The sequence below is a fragment of the Zonotrichia albicollis genome, chromosome 10 (genome assembly GCF_047830755.1).
Source record: "Zonotrichia albicollis isolate bZonAlb1 chromosome 10, bZonAlb1.hap1, whole genome shotgun sequence".
Classification (NCBI taxonomy): domain Eukaryota; kingdom Metazoa; phylum Chordata; class Aves; order Passeriformes; family Passerellidae; genus Zonotrichia; species Zonotrichia albicollis.
Window position 1 is genome coordinate 37,498,982 of NC_133828.1, and position 27,029 is coordinate 37,526,010.

General features: G+C 41.4%; 2 protein-coding genes across 3 annotated transcripts in view; one reads left to right on the forward strand and one right to left on the reverse strand.

Moving 5' to 3' along the window:
• The window catches only part of LOC102074010 (TGF-beta receptor type-2), a 32,034-nt gene extending 26,604 nt beyond the window's left edge, over positions 1 to 5,430 (forward strand). The window contains exon 7 of the mRNA XM_005495525.4: positions 3,219 to 5,430. Within this exon, the coding sequence (XP_005495582.1) occupies positions 3,219 to 3,431 (213 nt within the window). The 3' untranslated portion in view covers positions 3,432 to 5,430. The remainder of the gene's footprint in view (positions 1 to 3,218) is intronic.
• Positions 5,431 to 6,970: 1,540 nt separating this feature from the next.
• The window catches only part of OSBPL11 (oxysterol binding protein like 11), a 39,736-nt gene continuing 19,677 nt past the window's right edge, over positions 6,971 to 27,029 (reverse strand). For both annotated transcript variants that reach the window (XM_026798239.2, XM_005495524.4), the window contains exons 6-13: positions 23,903 to 24,104; positions 19,979 to 20,124; positions 17,846 to 17,986; positions 15,155 to 15,653; positions 13,536 to 13,722; positions 10,754 to 10,936; positions 10,001 to 10,154; positions 6,971 to 8,654 (exon numbers count right to left, since the gene is read on the reverse strand). In XM_026798239.2, coding sequence (XP_026654040.2) covers positions 8,577 to 8,654; positions 10,001 to 10,154; positions 10,754 to 10,936; positions 13,536 to 13,722; positions 15,155 to 15,653; positions 17,846 to 17,986; positions 19,979 to 20,124; positions 23,903 to 24,104 — 1,590 coding nt within the window. In that variant the 3' untranslated portion in view covers positions 6,971 to 8,576. The remainder of the gene's footprint in view (positions 8,655 to 10,000; positions 10,155 to 10,753; positions 10,937 to 13,535; positions 13,723 to 15,154; positions 15,654 to 17,845; positions 17,987 to 19,978; positions 20,125 to 23,902; positions 24,105 to 27,029) is intronic.

A 27,029-nucleotide genomic window follows, 5' to 3' on the forward strand; every position in this document is an offset into this window, starting at 1 on the left:
CTCAGGAAAAGTGAGTGAAGCTGAGAGCAGGGACTCCACAAAGCTCAGGGCTTGTCAAGGGGAGTCTTTCACCAGCCTTCAGAAGGTCTGAAAGCAAATGTGTCAGCACAGAGAGCACAACCCAGTGTTCTAGAACAGGAACATGTCAGCAATGACAAAATGTGCTCTGTTAACACCACCCACAAGCACACCCAGATCAGGCAGCTACAGAAGCAGAGCTCCCTCCTGGCCCTGACAGGGTCCTCTGCCCCAGGCCAGTGCTTTCTGCCACACACAAATGACATGAGGGGTAACAGGCATGCTGATTGTGACTTCCACAACTTGCCTGACTTTGGTACTTCTTGAATTTCACGTCTTGTGGAAAAACACCATCTGCTGATCAACACTCCCATTCACCTGTAAATCAAGCTGGAACATCGAGCCTGCTGGCTTTCAGAGCCTTGCAGCGCTCAGTGCATCATTTTGCAATACCCACCCATAAGACACACTGCCTCTGCTCCCACTCTGCCCTGCTGGCACACAGAGGCAGGCTCTGCAAAAGGAAAGAGGGAATTTCTCAACCTTAGGAAGCCACATGTTCCCTACAAAGTCTCCTCTCAAAACCATGTTTGTCCAAAGACTCACAGCTGACCTGACTGACCAAAACTGCAAACAGGATCAAATGAATTTGTGGCTTCTGTGGGACCCCTGGGGAGTTCATCAGTTGGTGAGTTCATTTCTGGAGCTCACCCAGCCTTTTTCATTGACAAAAGCAAATACAGCACCTTCAATCAGCAGTGCCACATGTTTGAAGCCTTTGAGTTTTCAGCTCAGACATTCACCTCACAGGGTCTCTGATAAACTTTGAAACCACAGAAAAAATATACAGAGGCTTGGGTTGTCAAAAATCACACTTTGATGGAGTGTGAGCATAACTGTGCTGTTCCCAGGGCTGAAGGGAGGCTGACTGCAGTCAGCTCCCAGAAGTAATGTTGGTGTAGCAGGCAAACAGAGCAAGACTTATAAGGTGGGAACTTTTATTGGACCATCTGATGGCCACTGGGGAAGAGGAACAGAAGAGCCACATCATTTTGCTGAAAGTTTTTCTTTGATTAATCTCTGCTGGTCTAATAAACATCTCCTTACAAGCCTGGCTTCACAGCATTTTCTGGGCAGTTTGCAGCAGCTCTCCCTAGGATGAGGAATTGGGCAGCACCATCTGCTGGGAAGCAGCAGAAAGCCACCGGGTTGTGCCACTCCGGGGGTCCAGGCTGGCTTCCCGTGGGGGGAGGTGTCGGGTGACAGCCAGAAATGGTGGCAAGTCACTCAGCTGAATGGGAGGCACTGATAGATGCTCCCACCAATCACAATAAGTCATAAAAACTTCCACGTTTCAACTGTCAGGACTGTTCTCAGTCAAGTGAAGACCATGGTTTGATTTTCAGCAAGTGTCAGCACTGATTCCCCTGACAGGGCAAACTCGCCCAACAGCAGCTTGAGGGCAACTGCTTGCAAGGCCCTACAACAAAGTCAGCTGAAGAAATTCACCCCCACTTTCCCAGATAACTTACACAACCCTTAAGTGTGTGCTTCTACCTTGTTTCACAGCCCAGCATACTAAAAAAAGGGAAAAAAAGGTTTCTTAGGCCAGGTAAATTCCTGAATCTGGTTCACAAAGCAGCTGAACAGACTGATGTACTGGCACAACCAGAGGCTGGTGCAGGATAGGAAGGAACAATAGAAGCTAAAGTCAATATTGCCACTAAAAATACACTTGTACAACTCAGTGTCCTTTGGAATCTTAGAAAAACGGATATCAAATATAAAAGCCAAACTAAGCTCATTTTGTAAGCCACAAACAAGATGTTTCAGTTACACCACTCAAAAGAACATCATCACTACAAGGCAAACTGCAAACAAATGTTATGATTTCAGGAAAAAATAAGTACAGAAAATCTTGGATGTCCTGTTTGAGAACATGGTGACTTTAAAAGCTTCACCTAAGCTAGCTCATTTCTGCATGTAATCAATTACCCTCAAATCCTTTCAACTAAGCTAATAAATAAGTGACGTCAGAGGTGGTGAAACACACCATCTGTCAGTTTTGCTGTACAATCCTGTTCTCTCCAATCTGTGTCTATTATGGAAGACTTAGCACAATGAGCCTTAGCAGAGAGCAGTGAGTTCTGAGTCAAGTACATCAGGGCAGATGGAACTCACCCTATATCTCTGTAGGACTTGGATTTTCCTCTTACATGAGTCCATATGAAACTTTAGGGTTCTCTTAATTGCAAATTAAAAAATACATAAAACCCACTGAAAACCACGAAGCTTTATTTAGAATAATGATTTTTCCACTGTGTTCCAACTTTAGTTGACAATGATGCCAAGAGCAATAGCACATGATGGAATTACATGGGCGAGGGAAGGTTCAACACAGCTTCTGGTGCTAGCTGTGTTACTAGCTAAAGGCTGGGGGAAGCTCCAGCTGAATACTACCATTTATTTGGTTCCTAGGCCCAAAATATTGTGACTATTTTCAGAGCCCTACACAACTGGACAAAAACCCCCAGCTTTCTGGGAGATGTAAGCACTGTAGCTGAGAGGAACTCCACGTGCTCTGGAGCAACCTGGGAAGCACCTCAGCCTATCTCAACCAAAACACTGCTTTGTGATAAGAGAAGAAGGTTCAGCTGCACACTGAAAAGAGTGTTTGGCACAGCACACCCTTTCAGAATGCAACTAAAACAAGAAATTAGATTTAAGAAATTATTTCCAAACCTACCTTTGAAAACCACCTTCCCCCCCTCCAGGTATAACAGGCAGGGTGCAGCTCAAACCCAGAGGCCTGGGCTCAGCCAGCAGCCTACAGGTCACTGTCCACACCTCTCCTGTCCCTCCTGATTCAGGGTGCTCTGATCCAAATGGGCAGGGCTGAGACAGGAAATAAATACAGGCTGGAAGGAAACAGGCTCTAAGTCTCACAACCAACACAAGCCAGTTTCCAGGGAGCATGGGGAATGTTTGGGAGCAGATGCTGTGAGAGCTGAGGCTGCTGCTCTAACACAAGCAGTGCCAGTGGAAGCATCAGCACTTCCACAACTTACTGAGGCTGATTCCTCTTGTGCTTAAGCTTGGCCAAAAACAGCCTTGAGGCAGGAGGCTGTCAGAAGTCTGGTAATGTGTTAGATCCTCTTCTTCCTGCCTTCTGCTCCTAATTTCATCCCCTCTGACTGCAGGGAATGCGCTTCCTGTGCGACACCATCACGGAGTGCTGGGACCACGACCCCGAGGCGCGGCTCACCGCCCACTGCGTGGCTGAGCGCTTCAACCTGATGGCACAGATGGATTGTGATGACATCCTCAACAACAACACGGACAACGAGGCCAGCAAAACAGCTGCTCCAGGTGGGGAGCTCCAGGACAGCGAGGGCAGCAGAAACACTCAGTGATGCAGCACGCAGAATCCTCAGCGCGAGGAACAAGAGGATAAGGGAGAAGCATTTAGCTCATGAGGGAAAAAAACCTCACTATTTTTCGAAATGGAACTAAGATCTAGTACATAAATTATTTATAAGATCTGTTTCCTCCCACAGATATACAATGAACTGAGGAATCAATATTTTGGTTAAAGTGAAACATTATTATATGAACTGACTTTGTACTTACTTAAAATGTATAATGATGCAAAGCATTCCTTTTATTATTTTTTAAAATAATAATGTTTAATCTTTTATTAATAAGCAGCTGAATTCCACGTCTCTCTTTTTTAAGTCCTTCCATATTGTCATCATGAGTTTCTTTTCTAGCTTATTCTGCAGTGATTAAAACAATTTTCCCCTTTTTAAAGGCCTAAGCATACACACACAAAATCTGTTGTAGCAGGAAAAAAAGGCATCATGAGATGTACCACACCCTCTGTGGAAGAAATGCTGACATCCAAGAAAATCACTCATGCAACACTGTCCAAAGATCCACAATAATCCAGTATGTAAAAGCCTGATGTGATGAAACTCCAACACACCTTTCCTCACTGGGGAATTCCTGGGTTGATAGTTCAGGTGGGTGTATGAAGCTTCTTTGAGAGAGAAAATGAAAGTCACCAGTGTAGGCATGGCTGCTTCACCCTAAAAATTTTCCATGCAGGACATCTAGACAAGCCTTTCCCCCATCAGACCAGTTTCCAGCCACCTCTGGCCAGATCTGTGCCACAGTAACAGTGCCAACACGAGGGTGTTGGCAATTCCTCTGGAAACTCTCACACCCCCTGCTGGGTTACCCCACCTGGGGAAACAGGATCAGACTGAACTGAGACCTTTGTCCCCACGATCACCACATCAACCCAGGCTGCCTCCATTCTGGACAGCAATTAAGGAAAGGTAAGGCACACCTCACTCTGAACCCTGGCACTGTGCAATCCCTGCGCCCTTGGAAGCAAAGACCTCAGGTGCCCCAAAGTCCTGCAAGCCCACACCTGACACCTACACAGAGGTGTATTTTTTGGGATAGCACCCAAGAGGAATACACTCCTTGCCACCACACAGCTGCATGGATCAGCCCAGAAAGAGAGGAAGGGAGCAAACCATGCAACAGCCACAAGTTTTCTGCAGCTGAGGCTCCTCATGTGGAGCAGGGACACAGATCTGCAGGGCTGGTTTGGTTCTCTAAAGTGCTCAGCTATGACAGCATCAACCCATATAAAAACCTTTTCTTCTCCAGCTATTGTTTCCATCTCCCTGGACTGTTTTTACAGCTGCTAAATTAAAAACCTAGAAACAAATTGCCTCTAAACGCTTCAAATAAGGACAAAAGGGGAATGAATTACGTTGCACCAAATCTAAATAACAAAAAATTTGCTTAGCTACCACTTATGCCATCTGCAACTGTGACCACACCTGTCATTTTCACTAATCTTCACCTGGCTGCTACCTCCTGACACCTCAAAATTTTTCAAGTTAACCCTTTTCTCTTCAAGCACACCCTCCCCAGTTACCCACAAATACATCTTTTCCATCCCACCTGACTTCAGCCTCATTTCTTTAATATATTAACCACTGCTCTAGCACAAGAGAAACAGAGCAGGGGCAGCTTTTCTGTCATGGAGATGAAAAACTACAGGAGCACACCAACACACTCCCCCCCAGTCTCGCCTTCCCATAGTATTTTATGCAGAATTTCCATACCAAGTTCTGCACCAAGTTGTTTGAACACACTGATGAATGCATTCACTCGTTCTCTCAAGCTTAAAAGGATTTAAAAGACACTCTGACCTGTTCTTCCCACAGGTGACAGGGACAGAGGGGGATCAGCCTGTGCAAACTAGACATCGAAGGCTGCATCTCTGATTTTGGTGGCTGAAATCCAAATTCTCCTGGGAAGACAGACTTCATCCTAGGCTTGACAGTTTATACTATAAATATGCTGAAAAACTTCATCTTTTCCCCTACTCATGCCCAAAATCTTGAACAACCCAATTTGCATAGTGAATTTTTTTCATACAACACAAATCCATCAGGATTACACACCTGAATGCCTGTGTTAAACAGGGCTGATTTGGTGCACTCTGTTTTCTATGAGCAGCATAGACATGCACTTATTTAAGATCCAAGATCTTTTTATGATTCAGGGGGCCTAAAACCAATGAGATCAATGAAAATTCTGCTCTTAACTTCAGTGGGGCCCAATCAAGCCAAGAAGGCAGACGGTAACCTAAGCCAGTGTCCCACTTTGCCATGTTCCCTGTTGGAACACACTGTGGTTCTTTCTAGCAAGCATCTACACAGGAAGCAGCACTGAGCCCTTCCCTTTGCTCCAGAAGGTACAGGATGGAAACAACATCAGTTATGCAATAGAATCAAATCTGGCCAGAGTTAAAAATACATCCATTACTCCACAGGGTGTTTGCCATTTTCAGAAGAATCACAATTACAATTTAAGCTGGATATTCAGGGGCTAGATTTTTTTTCTTTTTAAATGGTTTTCAACTATGTCCTTTGTTTCTGGAAGCAGAAATTTGCATCATAACTAAATCCATATCAGGAATCATTCCAGTTCTCATGATCACTTGAGTAAAGGAAGGCTTTACCTTCTTTTTTTCCTAGAAACATTCCCATGTTAAAAGAAATCACTTCATGTATTTTATCAAAGTATTTCTTCAGCATTAGGTCTATTTTTACACAATAAAATTAGTAACAGCTCTCTTAGTGAGAAACCACAAGCATACCAGATGAGGAAGGAAGAGAAATAACTTGACTAATAGCATTATATAAGGAACACAAATGGTTTATGGTCAACACGGGAGCTTTTCAGTCTCATTTACAGCCATCACCTTGACAAATCCCAAATCAAAGTTTTAAGCTGAGTTTAGTGACTGAGTTGTAAGTTTATATTTTAGTTAGCTTAAGTTTGATCCCTGGAGTGTGCTCAGCTGGAAAAGGTTGGGTTTTGCTCTGATCACTGCAATATTAAAAGCTGGGCCTTGCACCACAGCCCTTGCTGTTCATTTTAAGCAAATGTGCCATGTGACATGGATAAAACAACTATGAAATGTATACAGAGCTAATCTGTTTCTCTAACAGCCCCATTTTGGTGCAGGTACTGACAAACCATGGAAGAATTTCACATATTGCCACCACAATTCCCACCCCAAATCCTGGAATTGGCCAAGGAGCCAAATGTGCTGCAGACCCAGAAACAAGGAGGAACTAATCCCACTATTTTAACTTTTATTTTTATTCCCAGTTAAGCATGAAAATGCCCAATGGATACCCAAAACTATCACAACAAGATGGTTGTATAGAATATCACAAACAAGACAAGTAGGGCCTAAAAATTCTTCTGCTGGAGAATAGTTACCACTCAAGCACATAGTGCCAAAATACCCCTCTTTTGGGACCAAGGAAAGCCCAGACAGATCTCCAGCATGAAAGAAAACAACCACCTACTCTTTCCTGGTCACCTGATCTCTAGGAAAGCAGACAGAACAAATGAATCATTTTGTAGCTTTATTATCCCCCCCACTTCTCACAAACGGACTATGACTTGCATTGAGATCTCAGTGCATTTCACAGCAAAAAAAAAATGTACAAGAGGATCAAAACAGTTGTGCATAAACCCAACTCTTTTTTTTTTTTTTGCATGATTTTCAGTTTGTGTTGAAAGTTAACATGGTTATTTAAACCTTCTGATGCATTCTTACAATTGCATCTTCTCTATGGAAAACATCTTACCAGATCACACAGTTGTGAGTTTTTATGATGCTGGATCAGGTGCAGCCATTGCCATGGCTGGGAAGTGGCAGATAATGTTATATACACTGATTGGAAGACTACATCAGAAGAAAAAACAGATTAAGGCACCACTGTTGGAAAAATTAAGGTAGCTTGTAGTTACAACAATAACGAAAGCCATAGTAAGTACTATTCTTAATTGCCAGCAATTCTTAGACTTCAGTAAAATAGTTATAAAAAGGAGAAAAAAAAAAGGATGTTTGTACCTGAATACAGTTTCCTGATATCTGATTGCGTTTCAAATCAATACTCAGTCCTCAGCATAATCAGATGTTTGCTTGGGTTTTTTTTATGGAAAGATGAAAAACCAGGACCTACAGTCCATGTATTCAAGGTCACATTTCACTGCTTTGTTCTGAACAACACCACAGGAGAAAAAACAAAACAACCCAAAGGACAGTTTGTAACACTGATACTTCATCTCTGAAACTATTAGATGGGCAGAGAAATTTAAATACAAAACTGTATGTTTTCTGTTCATTTTGAAAGCCTTAGTCCTCAGGAAGAGAAGTTGGAGGAGAAAAAACAGGCCAGATCTCATTATAATATAACTTGAGAAAAACCAGTCACTCAAAGAGATTTAATAAAATTAGAGTTGAAAAGTGTTCAAATTACTTTTCCAATTCAAGTCAACTATTTCAAGTATATTAAAACGTTTCAGAGGAAAAATTTCTCCATGGTTACACTTCTAATTGCTTTTATAAATCCATAAAAAAGAAAAGTAGTCTCTACATACATCCCATATTCCTCCAATGCATGCACGCGCTCTCTCCGAAGAAAAGGTCGTCATGATCCAGTTGTTTCTTAATACTGATTTCAGGCACATCTTCCAAACACCCTTCCAGTTTTTGCCAAGAAGGTTAATTACTGGGCATAAAAGCAGCAATTTTCTGTTGCTGTTGTCTACATGTGTACTGAGGAAGTTTCAGTGATTAAAGAGCTTGACACAGATTCCAAAAGAGTTCCTATGTCACTCTAAAATCCAACAGGCTCCTTCTTCTCTCAGGCAGCTTTTGCAATCAGATCTACTTGGAAGAATCTTACACAATGCAGATAAAATCTCTTGGATCATACAAAAAAACAAGTTGGTTGAATGTACCTGGCAGGTTTGTCTCTACAACTTGGATTTTTACCTTTTTTTTATTTTTTCTTAAATAGCTTTAAAGTGCCCTAGTATAGTTATTTCTTTATGCTCATTTAAACTTGCACAATTACATAAAAAGGGGACACTCAGTGTGATTACTGTGTTCTGAGAGACAGAGGAAAAGGAGAGGAAAACCAGAAAACTCATCTTAAAGCAGCTTTTTTCTAGTTACTGTCTGTTTGTTGAGTTTGTGCGGCAGAGACTGTTTTCCAGAGGGGTTTATGGTAAACCCAGCCATCTCCCTGCAATTTAAAGAGAAAACATGGTTATCATAAAGACACTGCCTTGGCAGAAATACCTTCACACAACTATGAGACTGATGGCTGTGAACAGCAGAGGGACAGAGCTGGTACCTTTATTTAACTCCTGCAGACTGAGGCGCTGCAGGCTGCTCTCACACTGCAGGCTCCTCCCAGCCTCCAGCTCTCTGGGAGCAGGCTGCACCTGGAATTAACCCTGCCAAAAAGCCACTCTTCTCAACTGTGTGGTCCAAATCGCTTTCAGAAGCCAAATAAGAGCCAGCAGAGAGGCAGACACCCAGGATTATCAGCTCTACCTCAGCCCAACTGCTTACCTGGAAATGCAGTGCTCAGGATCATGTTTAAATGTTTTCTGAGTACATTTGTATCCTGGACTAGCAACAGAATTTCATCTTTTTCAGATCTAACAATACAACTATCTAACTTTGAGCTAATCATACTAACACAGCTTTAGAGAATAAAAACCTTTATGAGAGCTAGTCCTGAACTTGACAAAACAAACCTGGAATACATCCAAGAGAAAGAAACCTTTTAGCCTATGTTCTAAACCCTCATTAGATCACAGCTATGGGAAGAAAAGGGGGAATTACATTACTGCAGTGTAACAGATAAAGTTTTCACTGTAAGGAGAATCTAAACTACTACAGCAATAATTTGACTCAAGAACTCTCCTGTTGCAAAGGTCACTACACAAGCAAGGTCTCATCACATGGATCACAAGAAAAGCCTACTCCAAACTTATCATGCCAGCATTCACCAATCCTCTTGGGCAGGCTGCATTTGCCCTTGTTACAAGCCTTACTATATTATTACTACTACTATTACTGAAGTACAGGTTAAGACATTGAACAAATAAGCTCTATCCAAAATGTAATGTAGAAGAACAAAAAAAGTGGTAAGTTGAGAACGAACTCACGTTCCTTCTTGCTAACAATAATATGTTGGGTACATAAACACAGAACCTCAGCAAAATTAGTACTACTGATTATATTCTGTGGGTATTTACTGTTACAGTCTGCTCACATGTGTATACACAAAAGTATTTTCCATGTGCCACTGAGGAAATGCTTGGTAAAAGAAATGGACCAAGAAACTGGAAAACATTTTGATACAAAATCCAAGCATTTGCAAAGTGGAGAATGAAGTCACACTTTTACAAGCTTAGGAATTCTTATGTCATCTTACTCCTATGGATCCCACAAAGCTAAACTGTAAGACCTAAGGCCAAATACTCTATTCTGATAGGACACAGACCCATATGTGCCCTTGCTTGCATAACAGCTCTGCTTCTATCCTCATCAATAGCAGGTGACTGCTTGGAAACTTACATCTTTAAGGAAGTATTTAGTACACCAAGGAGTTTCTGTTTCAGCACGAAGCCTCTCTTCGTTCCTCTGCCGCTCCTCCAGGGCTCGCTTGTGCTCCGTGGCCTTGTCGATGTCTCCATCCCGCAGAGACTCTGTCACGTGCTGCCACAGCCTCCTGCAACATCAACTGGTCACTGCCCTGCTCCAAAGGCTTCCCAGGCAGCCACCTCACACTGCAGGATCCCTGTGGAACAGGAGCACTCTCCCCACTTACACGTGACAAACCAGCCCAGCTCAGAGCACTGCAGGGCAAGTGAGGGCTCATGGCCAAGTCTTAGATCTACATCAGCAGCTGGGAGCAGGTAGGAAGGGCTCTGAGGTTCGGGCAGTGCCAAACTAATGTCTGTTTGCAAACCCTTTAAAGATGCTATTGAAAGTGTTATTCAACAAGCAGCTTCTTGTGAGGATGTCAGGAGCTGCCCTGCTGTGTAGCTGATGGGTAAAAACAAAACTAATAAGGAGATTCTGTTCTCTAGTAAACACTTTGTGTACTCAAAAAAACCCTTTGCTCATAAATAGGAGGCAAAATAAACAACCATGTGCCTGCACTAGGGTTTTGCATTTTCCCTTGATTTTTATTTTTAGAAAACATAAATATATTAGGATGACTGCTGTTAAGAACAATCTACAAATCTACACTTGCAGCTTTTCCTAAGGCACTCACCAGACTGCTTAGGACAAAAAGGGTCAGACAAGAGCAAACACATACTCTACCTAGATTCAAAGGGGCCTTGCTTCTCCAGGGGCCGGACTCGTTTCCTTGTCACAGAGAGCTTTGTCAAGTCCACATATTTGGTCTCCCCGTTGCTGTAGGTGAACTCAAGCATGCTGTTCCACTCCCCCTGCACTCTGCACACCACCGTGTTCGTCATGTTCTGCTTCACTTCACCTGTGACTCTAGGAGAGAAATTTACTTTTAAAAAACCATGGCTGAAGAAACCTGAGGACTATTCCTTGCATAATCACTCAGTCCTGAATGAGTTTCAAACTTGTCACACTGCCTTGAAAAAGGTTAGTTATTTGAATTGCATTTTTGTGTGGAGAAGCTCAAAGAGCAAAGTGACTTTCACTCACTGCTCTAGTTCTCATCATGTTACCCAGGAAACTCCATTTTTGGCTTCAGCTTGTTTCAAGCCTCTTCAGGAAATTGAAAATTAAAAAGAAACGAACACAGGCTGATTCACATAGAACAAGCGGTTGATAATTTCCACTTGAAGTATCACATCAGATACATAGCTCAGACTTAAAAAATTAAAACTAAACTTTCTAGCAAGAATATATCTCACTACCTGTTGGCACCTCATCTCACATCTTTACACTTCAACCTTCTTACGTAGGTGGTCTGATTTTCATGTTGATCACATAAGCAGCAGACACACAAAGGCAGAAGCAAGGTAGGAAACTAGGAATCAGGAGAACTGCTTTTGTTCCCTGTGTCTTCCACAGAAACCTCTGCCAATAACAAGATAAGGAAAGTGTCTTTCTAACATGCAGTGCTTCATTCAAAGTGTTGCATAATGCTCAAGTATCACCATAATTACACACACTGATGCATGTTTTTCTTCTCATCTTCAAGACCTATACAAAGACCTCCTGACATCCACTTCATCCTGACCCAGTCTTTGAGCATTGCTTGGCAAGCAAATTGCCAGTCTCAAAAAGAACTTTTCTCCTACAAACAAATAAAAGGGTCTGTGCGCTACACAAACCAGACTTGAGACATTCTCACTTGTAACGTACTGCAGGATTCACAAAGGATATCACCTCTAGCTCCAATTAAACTGCAGTTACCTGTATATAACCTCCCTCACCACTTTCCAGCCCTCCTGCATTGCATCAGTGCTCACACAAAGCACAGGCTGCATCTCCTTCCACACTTCCATTGTGTGCAGCTGAGGACAGCCAACTGCACACCACCACCTTCCTCTGATGTCCTTTGAACAACTGCATCCCAGAGAGAGGAGAGCAGCACTTCTGTGCTCCCACACTCAGTGCAAATGGGAGCACAGGACACAAGTGCCACTTCCCTTCTTCCACACACACTGGTCACTTCCCACTGGGCCTGCACCTACAGGTCCTCCCCAGCTGTAGCATCAAAACAGAGAAATTCATCTCTCAAGCAATGACATGTGCATCACAGATCAGACCTCCCAGCACAGGGAGACTGGATGCCAGCCAAAGCAGACCTGCAGGGAATCTCCAGGGCAAGGGGGGAAGGCTCACAGCCAGCTCACAACAGGAGGCAGCTGGTAAGATTTCTGTCATACCATGGTCCAGCAGCTCAAACCTAAATTAACTTCATGAGAAGTATCTTAAAAAACCCAGACTGATAAGTATGTGCTGCTCACACAGTTGTTTTTTTTTTACACAGTTTTCTTTTTTAAATTACAAAACTTTTAAGATTTAGTTATTTCTTTATGCAATATGAGCAATAAAAGCACATTTACAATATTTTTTTCTCTGTGGAAGTTAAGAAGTACTAACAATTACTGAAAACAGCAGAAAGGGCAGCTGACAAGCAAGCAGCCTTAATTTTGTGCTGCTTCTCATCCTGTGACTTCCACACCTCACCAAAGCTCTTACACATGGTGGGCTTGCTGTCTTTCTCCCAAGAGATCTCTGAAAGCCTGACCCACAGGATGTCAGAGATCAGCCTGGTCAGACTGCAGTTATTTCTTCACAACTTTAACAGCTTGACTTTTCCCAAGCATTGTGTGATAACAAGACAATACTGACATCCAGTATTTTAATATCATTCTCAAAATTACTGCCTCCTCTCAGCTGAAAGTAAACAAAGTTATATCCCTCACTACTGAGGTGCAGTATTGAACTGCTCCATTAAGCTCTCTGTATTTCTCCAGGTTGCATTGCTCTGACACACAACCACTGCCGACCACAGTATCTGCCTGAACCTGCATTTGTGAAAAAAAACTGCTGGCACTTATGTGTAATCTTGGCATGGCTGATACATGTCTAGCTGTCCATTATCATTATCCTCTATTTCACCCAGCTAAAGAGGTACAGGACCAAGGAGCCAACATTCAGCTAAGGACTAAGAACAAGGGTCACTCTACAAAAAAATCCATACCATTGCCATAGCAACTGCTGTGCACTCTGAGTAACCATGACAACACTGCTGCTTCCCATCAAGAGATTCTTTTGGCAATGTCCAATCATCACCATGTCAAATTTTCAATAGTTACAGTACCTTGAACAGATCTCTCTTTAAAAAGCCTCTGTATCTGTGACTAACTTCAGAGAGACAAATAACAAAACAGTTTCCAAATTAAATCACCGAAGTAAAAGTACATCCTCTAACTTATCTCTTATGACACAAGAGTAGCTATTGCAAAGTGGAAGATACATTGTGAGCCATGGAAAAAGCTCCAAAGGATGTGTCACTTTCAAATAGCACCAAGTGAAACAGAATTACATGTAAGCTTCAGTTCTTCAAAAGTGAGATCAGTCTCATGTCAAACAAACAAAATGTTCTCACCGATGCAACTTGCCACCATAGAAGGGCTTGGTATGAAAGTTAATGCTTGCAGAATACCCAGTTTTTGCACAGTTAATGTTGACTTTTCCTCCCAGCTCTACCCAAGGAACAGTTAAAATTGAGCGGGCATATGCACAGGGCAGAGAGAAGGTGTATTCTTCCCCGTGTTCCAGGAGATGTAAGACACCTGTGGGAAGAAATACAACAATCTGTAAACCACTACCATTTCAGAAAAGGCCAAACAAGTTGTTGAAATAAACAGTCAATATTACATCTGCTACCTTTCCTCTTAGCCCCTCATACAAAAAAAGAAAATTAAAAAACTCACATAAGACTGACATTTATTAAATTCTCCATACAAACATTTTCCTGGAAGCACTAATTTGAGTAATGTGCATTTTGGTCTCTTTTGGGAAAAGACATTTATCTCAATAATACTATTCCATAAAATACAATCCTATGGTATGCACATACTTTTCAGTAGTGTATACAAGGGATGGTCACTCTCTTACTGATGGCTCTGGAGCACAGCAAGACATACACTGACAAAAGGAAATAACAAAAGAATTCCCTGAACTGCAGATCCTGAGGAAGGCTAATACCCCTGCTTTCCCTTTCTATAATACACCTTATCCAACCTGAGGGCAGGAAGCAGAGCCAATTCTCCTTACTGCACCTCCAAGATAAACCCAACTCCTTCCTGACAGCAACCTCTGCGATAAATGCCAAGAATCTCATTAAATACTACAATTTTTCTTTGTGTTTAAAGATTAGTGGGTTTGATTCCTATAAAGAAACTAAAAGCATAAGATCTCCCACCTACCCTTACAAGAAAACAGACAACACCTAACTGCTGCCTGCCCCAGCCCACAACTCTGAAGCACAGTACCTCTGGGTGTCTGCCATCAGCACAAACAACATGGGAAATCCTGAAAAAAGTTCTGATTTGATAAAGAGATATCAACTTCAGAAATTATCTGTACACTCAAAGATGTGCCTTTCACACACCCTGGCATTCCCTTGGTCATTCCCTTGCCCAGAGTGTAATTTATATGCAAGTGCCTGGTATCTCTAGGTACTGGCCAAAATACACATAGGGTGGGAGAGGCTGTCTCATCTTGTTCAGTAAATACTAATAACAAAAGGAAAATTACAATTTGAGGGCAGTTACTCTTCACTGTCCCTAAAAGATCCAATTTTTCTAGTTAAAGAAAATCAAAATGCGCAATACACATGAATATTAACAGCAATACACAGAAATGCAACAACACTTCGATCTAATAAATGTCTGATGCAAATTAATTTACAAATCATAAGCATCAGTTTACATCGCACTAACTGACCTTCGGCTTAAAAGGCAATATTTCATTTCCAAATATAATCCTGATTTTTGGCAAAGCATAAACCTTTCTAGTTTTTCCTCCCATATGAAAATTTGCTGTATATAGTGACAACTTGTATCTTTTGAAAATAACCTCAAATTGCTATCAAGTTTCCCATCAAATTTGATATTTTAACAAACAAAATTGTTAAAATTTTATTTAACAATACTAACATTGCCAACAAATCTGTATTTTAACAACCCTCTAAAACGAACAAAGGGCAGAATTTACACTTACCCTCGCCAACCATCGTCACCCCTATTGACATTCCTAGGAATTTACTTTTTGTCCAGACGTGGGCGTTGACACACATGTTCCTCTCCACACACTCAGCATAAAACCCTGAGACAGGGGGATGGTGGGACACCTGCTCAGCCACGAATTTCACGGTGTAGCAGTCCGGCTCCGCTTGCCCTTCCGCATCTTTGGGCGGAGCGAGCTGCTCCGAGGGGGAGTGAGCAGAGCAGTTGGTGCCGGCCTCGGTGGCCACGCTGCTCTTGGGCAATCTCCAGGAGCAGTGGAAGGTCTCCCCGATGATGGGGTTGTAGGGCTTCTTGGCGATGGCTCCCTTGCGGCCCTCGTGGAAGGAGGTGAGGTAATACTCCACGAAGCGGATCATCCTCTCCTCGGGGCCGCCGCCGTTGGTGATGGCCACAAAGAGGTCGGGGTGCGACATGAAGTCCGCGTACATCTCCAGCAACGAGCGCTTCTCTAGAATGAATGTGGGAAGAACCACCTGAAAATGAAACAAAAGCCATAAACCAAAAGCCTCTAGTAAGGAAAACAGAGACAAGTGTTTTATAAGAGAAGGCCTTGGCAGGAGGATGCTGTCCTGGTTGGGACACCACACTTTCAGAGTGCAATTTCTTGTTCCTCTTGTAAGATGTGAGCAAAATCCAGTGATCTGAAGTTCCAGAAAAGCAGTTTACAAGGAAAAAAAAGCCCAGTGAGTACAAGTGGTACTAAAGAGGTTGAAATACTGGAATCATCTAAATACTGGAATCATCTACCCAGGGAGGTGGTAGAGTGGCCATTCCTCGAAGAGTTTAAAAAAAGACTGGATGTGGCACTTGGTGCCATGATCTAGTTGAGGTTTTAGAACATGGGTTGGACTCGATGATCTTAAAGGTCTCTTCCAACCTAGAATTTCTGTGATTCTGTGAAAGGAACTGAGCATCAGGTAAAAATACCCAAAGACATGAAAGAGCTGCAAAGAGATAATGTGTCCCATATATGTGTGAAAGAGAAAACAAGCATGAAGGAACTCAAACTACAGCAAAGAAGGTTCAGAGCAGAATTTAGGAAAGATATGGTCTAATGGAGAGGAAAGCTGGGAAGCTATGCCAGCTCTGGAGAGCTTGCAGAATCTCTCTTCACACAGCAAATGGGACAAGCATCCATGAGAAGCAGCATAGGATGGGTTGATCCTGTGCCTCTGAGCAAAGGTACCTTATACTTTCACAGTTACATTCAACCCTGTCCTTCCTGAGCCAAGGGCAACTCCCTGGGGTGAAAGGCTGTGGTATCATCAGTGTTTTCCTTCTCTGCAGTAGGAACAAGCCTCACATAGCTAAACTTACATAACTGACATAACTAACTGTTGTAAACAGCAGCACAGAGTATCTCAACCATGGGATCAAGACAATCCATTGAAATCAGATTTAAATCTATTTAAATCTCTTTTTCAAAGAGAAAAAGCACAGATGTAAGACTTCATAGCCATTCAAGTAAAACTGAATACACTTGCCATGCTGTTAGAACACTAACCTTGAGTATTAAGTGGCTTTTCACTTCAGCACCCTGATAATTGAATCAAGTACAATTCTAACAACTTCATTACCTGCTTTGAAGTCAGATTTATTCACTTCAGTGTTTGCCTCCTCTGAAATACACACAATTCTCCCTACACAGCCAAAAGTCACCTGGGAGACAGGCTCAACAATTTATTTCAACTAAGAGCAAAAGATACCCTAAATCCAATCTTCAATGTAAGTGATAGAGTGACTTCATCAGATCCTCATTAAGTAGCAGGGGTTTATGTCTGACCCACAGACAGCAGAGCCTGCTCAAACCATCTTTTCATTTTGCCTCCCAAGCTGTGAAACATAAGCTGCACAATACAAGTGTTTCTAGGGGCTATGTAGCTAGTGCTTAAAAAACACACGTTTAATAAAACCCCAATAATCCATAACTCTGAAATAGAGTGTTTTCTTCATTCCATGCCACTGTAAAATCCATTTTTTTATTTCAGTGCTTAGTGCTTATGGCAAGAAGTCTTTACAAGAATGAATTGAACAGAAGCTGGTAGGAGCCTGATTTTCCCAGATTTGCTGCCCAAGTTGTCTAACAGCACCTGAGTGTTAATTTTTCCAAGCTGCTTGCTTTTGAGATTTGCACTCAAGTGTTAAATCCAATTCCCTCCAGCATAACTTTGTTCTTGCCTGCTTGTGAGCAAACACAGAAATGAGAATAGGAAAGAGGCTTAAACAGGCATCCAAAGATAGATGGGGGGAACCAAAAGAAAACTTCTTTTCAGAAGCAGCATGGACACAGGTGTAGGGTTATACAAGTTGTGTCAAAAAGCATTATCAAGATAGAAAAGAGATCACGGAAAGAATGCAGAAAGAAAACTATCAGAAGGCTGAGACAACAGCATGAAAAGACTAAGGTTCAAACACTGGAAAGAAGACAGGCCATTACAGGAAAGGCAACAGAAGCACAGTAGAAAACACAAGGAGAAGGTAATAAAAAAGATAGAGTCAGCACATTTCACCTAAACCTGCCTCAAACTGGGACATCTGATATTGGGACCTGATGTTGCTACTGGCCACAGTTTCATATTAAACTCAATACTGCTCAATACAGGAGCTGAGTTTTAAATGATGCCTCACTTTTACTGCAGCCAATTCTCACACTTCAGTTACTTACTCTTGTTAAGTCCATGCCAAGTTTCAGCTGAGACAAAAGATGCAAGATAACGCTGCGCTGCTCTTCCACTGCTCCTAGGTCATCTTCCTTATCATCACAGATATCCTCCAGCTCCTCATCTGGATTTATTTCTTCAAGTTCCTGGAATAAGAGACATAAACTTTGCTCAAAGATGTAACTGGCCAGACAGTATTCAAAAAGGACTTCATATTGTATTTAACTGTCTATGTATGAAAAAAGGCTAAATAAACCCCTGCAGAGAGCTACACAATGGAATCCACACCCAAGAAAGACAGCTGAAGAATTTGAATGGATATGAAGATAACTCAATGCAGATTCCATCTGGAGGATTCAGGCTCAGATTTCCCACCCTCTCTCATATGGGTCATGGAAAAAAAGAAAAAAGCTTAAAAGAAATTCCTGTAAGTTTTGTGAGTTCGCAGAATGTCAAGCATGTAACACACACACAGAAACAACAAACCAAAAGCCAGCAGCAATTCCAACCACCTCAATAATCCCCTCCACCTCCACACCACTTCAGCCTTTCCAGTGTTGCCCTCAGTACTCCAAGGGCTGTATCACACTGCAGTTCTGAGTTCCCTGACTACCATCACACCTGGCATCTGCAAGCCACGCTGCACAACCATTATCAAGTTGCAGTGAGGGCAAATATGTAACAGTGAAAGAAAAAAAGTAACTTTTTTAAAGTAGCACCAATAAAATAACAAAACTCCAGGCATACACACACACGGCAGGTGTCCCTGTCTGTGTAACTAAAGCAGGCAGATTAGAAATTATATCTGCACTGTTTTAACAACCACCACAGCACAAGCAGAAAGTCAAACACTTCAGGCAGGAGGGATGCTGGCACTGCTAGGGCTCTGAGCTGCATCCTCCTGGACAAACAGCTGGAGGGAGGCAAATGAGAGGGAAGAGGCTCTGGAGGCCACGGGAAGGCAGCAATTTGCCTTTGCCTAAGCAAAGCCTTTGTCCTGGAGCAGCTGCCCTGGCTCAAGGCAGATTTATCAACACTCAACCAGCAAAAGCAGGGGGCCAAGCCCTCACACAGGGCTCAAATCCTGATGACAAGTGCAGTATCACACAGGTGACTCCTTTCCAAGAATGCTATGCTGTTCTGCCCTCAGAAATAAGGGAGTTGAAAATACCTACAGGGAGTGATAACACCTGTCATACCTCACATACATTAAGTACTCAAACTGTGACTGCCTTAATTACTGAAAGGAAGGAATTAAGTGATTTAGTTGAAAGCTCCTAGTTTTGTTTCATCTTTTCTTTTTTTAACTTAATAGAAACTACTCTGACCCATTTAAAAATCTATAAACTATAGCAATTGAAAAAAATCCTTTCCATTTCAATTTTGCTTTAAGACAGCCCAGTGCTATTGCAGAGATATAAAACAGCACATTATCTTTTCACAGTTACACAGTCTCAGCCAAACAACTGTGTGAAACCAACTAGCATAAAGAGGATGTAATTATGATTTTCTAGCTTAGTTAGGAAAACATGCTCTTCTTCATAATCCCTGCTGGTTTTTTACTTCACTGTTTTGCAATTCAAATCCATTTTGTCAGTTATAATGATACAGACTGTAGCTGAAAATGATACAGACTGTAACTGTATTTCAAATGCACTAAGCCACCCCACACTCAAATGATGAGAGTTGCTCAGATTAAGAAAAACAGATGCAATAAGACCTAGAGAAGAAAGGGAAATGTAATGGCTGAAGACCAGCAATTTTGTCTTTTGTCTGCTTAGGCAGTTCTTCTTGGGACTATTTTGAGAGTGTCACGAATTTTATTTAGGCAGTATTCCCTTGCATTTCATCTAAAAGAAGCAAATAATGAAGTGCAAAAACCCTATTTCATTGCCTTGCATTACCACCCCAACTGGCTCCCTCCACTTGACAACAAGTTACATAAAGCAGCAAAAATCTGTTGAATAAACAAGGTAGAGAGTTTCACTTTCTGCAACTGTCCTCACTCCTTCTCCTACACAACTAACCCTAAGTATGAGAGCAGCTGTCGTTAAATCACTTCCACATAACACGATTGAAACATTTACAGGTATTCCTCCAAATAATTCCCCCAGAAATGGGATGTCACATTACCTTACCCTTGTTAGCTGGCAGGGCTCTGCAATGGACTGCTCTTCTCTGACAGATGCTGCCTTGTTTATCTCTGCTGGGAAATTCTGAGCTGCTCCATTTTTGAAGTGGTTTGCCAGGGAGATCTTCGGTTCCAACCAACTGATTGTCGTTCCTGAAGACAAGGAAAGTTTGCGCTGAAGCTTGCTCATCCTCTGCAAGGTCAGCAAACAGCACTTTCCAACAAAAGAACTATTTCTTGTGGAATAAGCCAAAGGCAGCCAATTCCTCCTGCAGCCAATGCCTCCAGCAGCCACGAAACAAAGGTGGTGCAATGAGACACCACCTTCAGTGATCATTAGCACAAACACTGGGATTGGCGAGCTGTAATACATGCAACTTGGACTGGAGAAACTAGTTGGTGTCATGAAAGGCGTAATCAGACACTACAGGAGGAGCCTGGTATCATGGCAATGTTAAGCAGCCCTTACACTTCTCTTTAGCTGGTACCAAAATTAAAAACAGCTTTCCACTTATCAGCTTCTAAAACCCAGCTCTGTCATAGACTAAAAAGACCAAAAGCAGAAGTTTTGTTGCCACTGTTTTCTCTGGAGAGGGTGCTTGCCTTTTCTCAGCTGCAGAGAAGGCAGGCACACACTGCTGAATAAATAATAGCTGTCAAAAAAAAAAAGAAAAAAACAAACCTGCAGGGCTTGGAAAGCTATTACCCACCTGATGATTCCAGCATCTCTAGTTACTCCCAGTTAATTTATCAGAACGGGTCGGGTTCCTCATTAATAATACAAATGTTCCATTCTTTTTCAAAGGGCAATAAATGTACAGGTGATTCCAATCAGTTTTTACTGAAGAATATACAAACCGACAAACCATCTTGGCTGGGTTGCAAACAGACAAATTATCAGGAAACCTGAATTTCTACCACCAGACAGCAGTTCCCTGTGCTATACTAAGTCACCTATACTAAGGTGTCTGTTGTCTCTTCCCATACGATACACAATCCTTTATTTCCAGACCCCTGTTACCTGCAACTGGGTCACATCCTCAACCCAAACAGGCAGAGTAAGCTTAATTCAGATTAACAGCAGCATTTCCACCAGGAAAACACAGGAAAAAAGTCCAGCTTTGCTGTTTGAGACAAGACAACGTTTCCACAGCCAGGCAGCTTATTTTCAACATCCATCACTCATTAATCCACTACATCACAAGAAACAAGAATTCCTGACCATACCAAATTAAAGCTATTTAAAGAGAAGTTTCAAAGTAAAAAAAATAAAATGCTCAAAATGCTGCTATCATATACTTTTGAAAAGATTTTACTTGTCTTAAAAACCTCTCCATGACATCTGCTTTCTAAGCTGTACCTTTCAACATGCTAATCTCTAGCTGCATGTTCTAGGCTGCATTTCATCCACACACTCTGCCTCTGTAGTAGCTTGAATTTACCCAACAGCCTCCCTTTAATATTTTCTATTAGCTACACCTAAAATAACCTTATTTATTACATTTTCTGTTTCTTTTTTGCTGTTAAGAGGGTATTTTTGAAAGATTTAAGCTACTACCTGTGTCTGAATCCTTGTGAATGGACAAGATATCACCTTAAGACTTCTCTTCCACTGGAACAGCATATACAAATCTGCTCTCAGCTATTTTGCATAGGCACAAGCCATTCTCCTTACTTGTGACATCCTCCTCCCCTCCAGTCCTCACCAATTGCTTTTCAAACAGTTGTCAGCACTTCCTCCCTGGCACACTGCAGACCTCTTGAGTTTTCACTTCCTACATTTTTCTTCAAGAGTTGCAAATTGCTGTTGCACAAATGCTAATAGGTGGAACTTTCTTGTTCATCTTTAAGTTTGTGACTCAGAACACATTTTGATGTGTTGGGGCAGTACTTTCAGTCTTCTGATTGCTTTATTTTTTGTTTGTTTGTTGGGGTGGTTTTTCTTTGTCATCTAATAATCTATAGTAAACTGGCACTCTTACAGTATTTCTAGTCCTTGGTTTTTAAGCCTGGCTCCACCAGTTGAACCAGAAGTACCCATTTTTAGTCAAGAGGAGAAATCTAAGCTAAATGGATTTAAAAATACATAATTTTTAAAAGTTCTTGGCAATCCTTGAAAGGAACAAATGTATTGCAGTGTCTTGAGAAAGGCCACAGCAGGGGGGAGATGGAAGGCTGCAGAAAGACACATGCATTCTTTTAATGGTCTCTTTTTAACTCTGGCCCCAGTAATGCATCATCCAAGCTGCTGATCCTCTCTTCTCCATCCATCTCCCCAGGATATCACTGGAAATCTTCAAGATTTGGACATGTTCAAGCACTATTTTTAGATTCAGCCATAACAGGCAGATACCAGCTGAATAGCAGCCAGTGAATTAAAGCTTTTCCCTGCATGGTCTAAAAAATTAAAAACCTACATCACTTGTCAAAAAATCCCCAAACCAAAATTATCTTCTTAAATGATTACAGTGGTGCTCATTGGACCCCACTTATGTCCCCAGATACAAGTCAAAAAACCACTTTAGTAGTGCATATCTGAAAATGCCAAAACAAAAATACTTCTGATGTGCATCTCCCACAGTTATGCATCAACAGTGAAAAAATTCACAGAGAACGGGAAGAGTTTTTTCAGCATAACTTCAGAGTTCAGACAAATATCTCAAGAGTTGCCATCCAGTTTTTTTGGGTTTAAAATGAAATTTTGAACTAAAATACAGCAATAAATTTAAATCAATACTCTCTTTTAATGCCTCTGGTGATTTCAGAATCACAAACACTTTTAATATAGTTTTAATACTTTTGTGCAACATTTTTTTCATCTTGGAAGTGAAATTAATTACAGTTCAGAAATAATATGCCAAGGCAAAGCAGGCAGCACAAATATCATAGGAATGTGGGACAGATAAGGGGAGAGACAATTTGTGTGTCCTTTGTTAAATACTTACTATATCTACTGATCTGTTGTGCAAGAGAAGCATTTGAAAATCCTACAAACCTCACAAAAAGCCACAAAGCAAACACATGAAAAAAGGCACAATAAGATGTAGAAGAATTTACAAACAACCACAACCACATTCAATTCCATACACAGCACATGAATCAGGTAGAACAATTCCACTAAGCTCTTACTTGCACTGAAGTGATCAATTGTGCAGACATGGCAACATATTTGTCTGCTGCCTGAATGCACATATTCCACACTCATGAGCAGCAGGGTTTAGGGGGTTTTGTTTGTTTATTGAGGTAGTTTATTGAGCAGTTTATTAGAAGAGATTTTCTATTTTTCCCAAACTTTAAGCAATTTTCATTTACTTACATATCCATTCTGGCCTCAGAATAGAATACAACACTTGTCCTTAGACCATGGTTTAGACTAAGGCAGTAACTCAAAACAAGAATACTGATATTTAAACAGCATTAGTAACAATCAGTGCAAATTTAGAGTTTTGCATTTTAATGCTTAACTGGAAATGGAAGCTACACACATGTAAATACTAATAACAGGTACTCAGTGTGCAAAAAAAGAATTAAAAAAGCATGACATTTGGCAGAGATGTAGTGAACACATTGCAGAATCTGCAATGTCATCAAATTCCCTCTCCACTATTACAATTATATCCCAAGGGCAGCCTCCCTTTTGGGGTGCCTTATGTAGTTTATTCTATTGTGAGATGTTGTACAACAATTAGATGTTACATCTATGCAGCTGCTGCCACAGACTTCCTGACAGAACAAATGATTAAAAAATATATATTCAACATGCACAGAGTTCCACCCAACACAAGCTGGGGTCTGGAAAAATTCACAAGAAACCAAAGAGTCAGCAGTTTCCTTTGCCCATGTGTTAGTGGAATGAACACTTCTGGAAGGAAGGGATTTGTATTTGCTGTATTGAACCAGAGTCCTGCTCTCTGTGAGCACCTATACCCACCTGCTGGTAAGGAGCCCTTTTGTTGAGAAGCATGCTGTAACTGGAGAATATGGAAACAGTCATTTAAGCAGTTCATGGTTGCCATGGAAGTTGCTTTGAGCATCAATAGGTCCTGATCCAAGGATGTAAGGTGACCGGAGGCAGGAAGGCATTCTATGCTCCTGATCAAGTCTCTCTGCTGGCCCTCAGCCTGAGACATCATCTGTCAAACAAAACAGTCACTTATCAGGTGGTAAAGTGTTGTGTGATACCTGCTCAGCTGTGCACACACAGCTTTTGGGTCAATAATAAAACTACAAGGTGACAGATAGATGTAAAATTAACTGTACTTTTTCCTCTTGACTCTGAGAACTACTACTACTACAGAGTCATTAAATGCATGGTGAATCTACTCACAAAAGTACATGGCACTTTATTAACAAGCAAAAGAATATCAAAGTGACTTTAAAAAGAAAGGCAAAGATGAATTTGAATAAGACACTTGTTGCAGTAAATATCAAACACTTTCATGCCTAGTTGGTAGGGATGGGGGTGAGAGGGGAATTGCAGGATTACAAATATATGAAAAATATGAAAGCTAAAATCCTAAGGCATCACCCACATGCACTCTGTGTGAGAAGTAATTAAACTCTGTGCTCTGCACAGCCTGGAATAGGATCTGCTGTCTGTGGGTATCAAAGACTTTTTTCACTCCCTGCAATCAGAGGTGCAGTATTTTCACAGAGAAGACCTGTATTCCTCATTTTGGCTCAAACCAAAAAGGATCTTCATTTATTGCCTGCATTGACACCACACTGATTATCACCATCTCAGCATTTACTTTGTAAGGAGGGAAGAAAAGCCAGCAGGGTTTTCACCTTCATTCTGTGTTCAAATTGCAGCAGTCCTGTCCTGTTGTCATTGTTCCCCTTGCTCTCCTCCCAGGCTCCTTTTCTCCTTTACACACCTAAATCACAGAACTCCACACACCTAAATCACAGAATCTGCCCCCATGAGGGACAGGGGCAAAGCACACCAGCCATCAAGCAGCACTTCCCTCTCTATACTCACAGAAACAAAATATTACCTGATTTTGAATCACAGGGATTAAAACAGCATCTTACACATGCTAGTCCCCTTTCTGGGGAGGAACAACAAGCACTGCCTGCAATCATTGTGTGTTCTGGTAGTGAAGGTAAATGCAAGGACAGATTGATTTAGCAGAGCAGCAGCAGAATTCCTTTAAAAAGCCTTTAAAGAAAGATGCATTTAACTGCTAAGCCACTAGGTAGTTTTTTCACTCCAATTATTTAATTCCTAATCCCAGCAATATCTGACTTTTTTTTTCAGTACTACTACCTGCAATCCCTTCCAGGAACTGCTTTAAGATTTCATGCAATACTTAAGGAATGTGTATTCACCCAAGTTCATAGTACATGATCTTTGGAACTTTTAAGGGCTTGGCTCCACAGCATTCAAAGGTGTGAATTTACAAAGTAGTGGTTCTTTAAAACTGGTGTTAACTGTGCAGAGTCAGCCTTAGCATATACCAAGAGCAACAGGGCAGAAAGCTACTAAAACATTTAGTTATAGACAGCTTTGCCTATGCAAACACACCAGCTGCTATCACAACGTGTCTCATTTTTCTCCAGTCACAAGTGTGATAAAAGCCTTTCTGTGCACTTTTTTTCCAACTTTGAAAAAGTGTGCTGGCTTAAAAAGAAACTCCCACAAAAACCCCACAGAAAATCAGTTGACAAATCACCACAATCCTTCTGGTGACCTTTACTGTTAGTAATTCACCATGTGGCAGGCCCCAAGCACTTCCTTCCAGGACCAGACAACAGGACAAGCCATGCTATGCTTAACTATGAAGTTTAAAAAGGCACATCTTGCCTTTCAAAGGACACACTTTGAACAGTCTTAAGTTTTTTCTTAGTTCTACACTCAGCACTAGGAAAAAAAATAGTGCCAGGAAAATAAAAGCACAGTGACTAAAAAGTCAAAATCTTGAAAAAATACAAGGCCATTGTTTTCATTTGCAAACACACAGACACCTGCATTTAGTGCAAGTTAGCAAAAAGGTCTTAAACCTTCTGCTTTGCACAGTAACCACGTCAGCATCATGACATTCAGCCAAGAACAAGGGGCAGGTAAAGGGAAAGGGACAGCCAAGGGAGACTCAGATATAGTGCAATTCATGGGAAAATGAAAGAAGGTAAAATTGTAGTATATTCTTTGAAAGAAGTTGCTCTTCCCACAGCTTTTCAAAATTAATTTCTAAGTGTTCAAGCTGTACCATGCTCAGGGGTAACAGGCACACACCTGCCCTTCAGTATTTTAATAATATCCACAAAAAAGTAGGCACTGTCTCCAAGAAGCATTTTAGCTTAAAAAAAGAAAGCAAACTAACACTCAGAAGAGTCAGCACTACTGAGGATTCTTCATCTGTACAAGTCTAAAGTTTTTAAGTTGATAAATAGCAATGCTGTGGTACCAAATTCAGTGGCAATCAAGAGAGCATGAACAGCTTCCTGTGCTCTTTGCAATGCCAAGAAAAGTCATTCCACTTTATTCCAGTTACAGGATACAAGCCACTGCTTCAGTGCTCACACATACTCCTCTTTCCTCCCTGAAATTTTGTATGCCTTAATGGTGTTAGAAAATTCAAAAAGTGCAAAAGCCATTTTTGAAACATTTTGATTTTCCTGAGTACCTAGCAGCATTTCACACATCTCTGCATTAGCACTATAGGAGACTTTAGTGCTCTAAGAGGATAAAAACAGGATGGTAGCAATTACCCTTTTGCAAGGCATCTGCAAGAACAGTCTGCTGTGGAGAGAGATTCACAGACCCCAGGGTTTAAAGAGACAATCATCTTGTGTAAACTCTTGAATAATTACACCTCAATAGCTGACATAAATCAAGGCACAATGAGAGCATGCCATACCAGTGAAAGTATCTGCAACACCCAGTTACTGGAGAACTTACCACAGTGCTCAGCCACATATTTTAAGGTTAATGAGGCTCATATTATACAGCACTCTTCTATTCCAATTTTTCTAAGTTCAATTTCTAGCTATTCACACTTCCAGTATCTTTATTTGCTAAATTAAAAAGCTCTCCATTAGAAATTTATTTTTGCCTA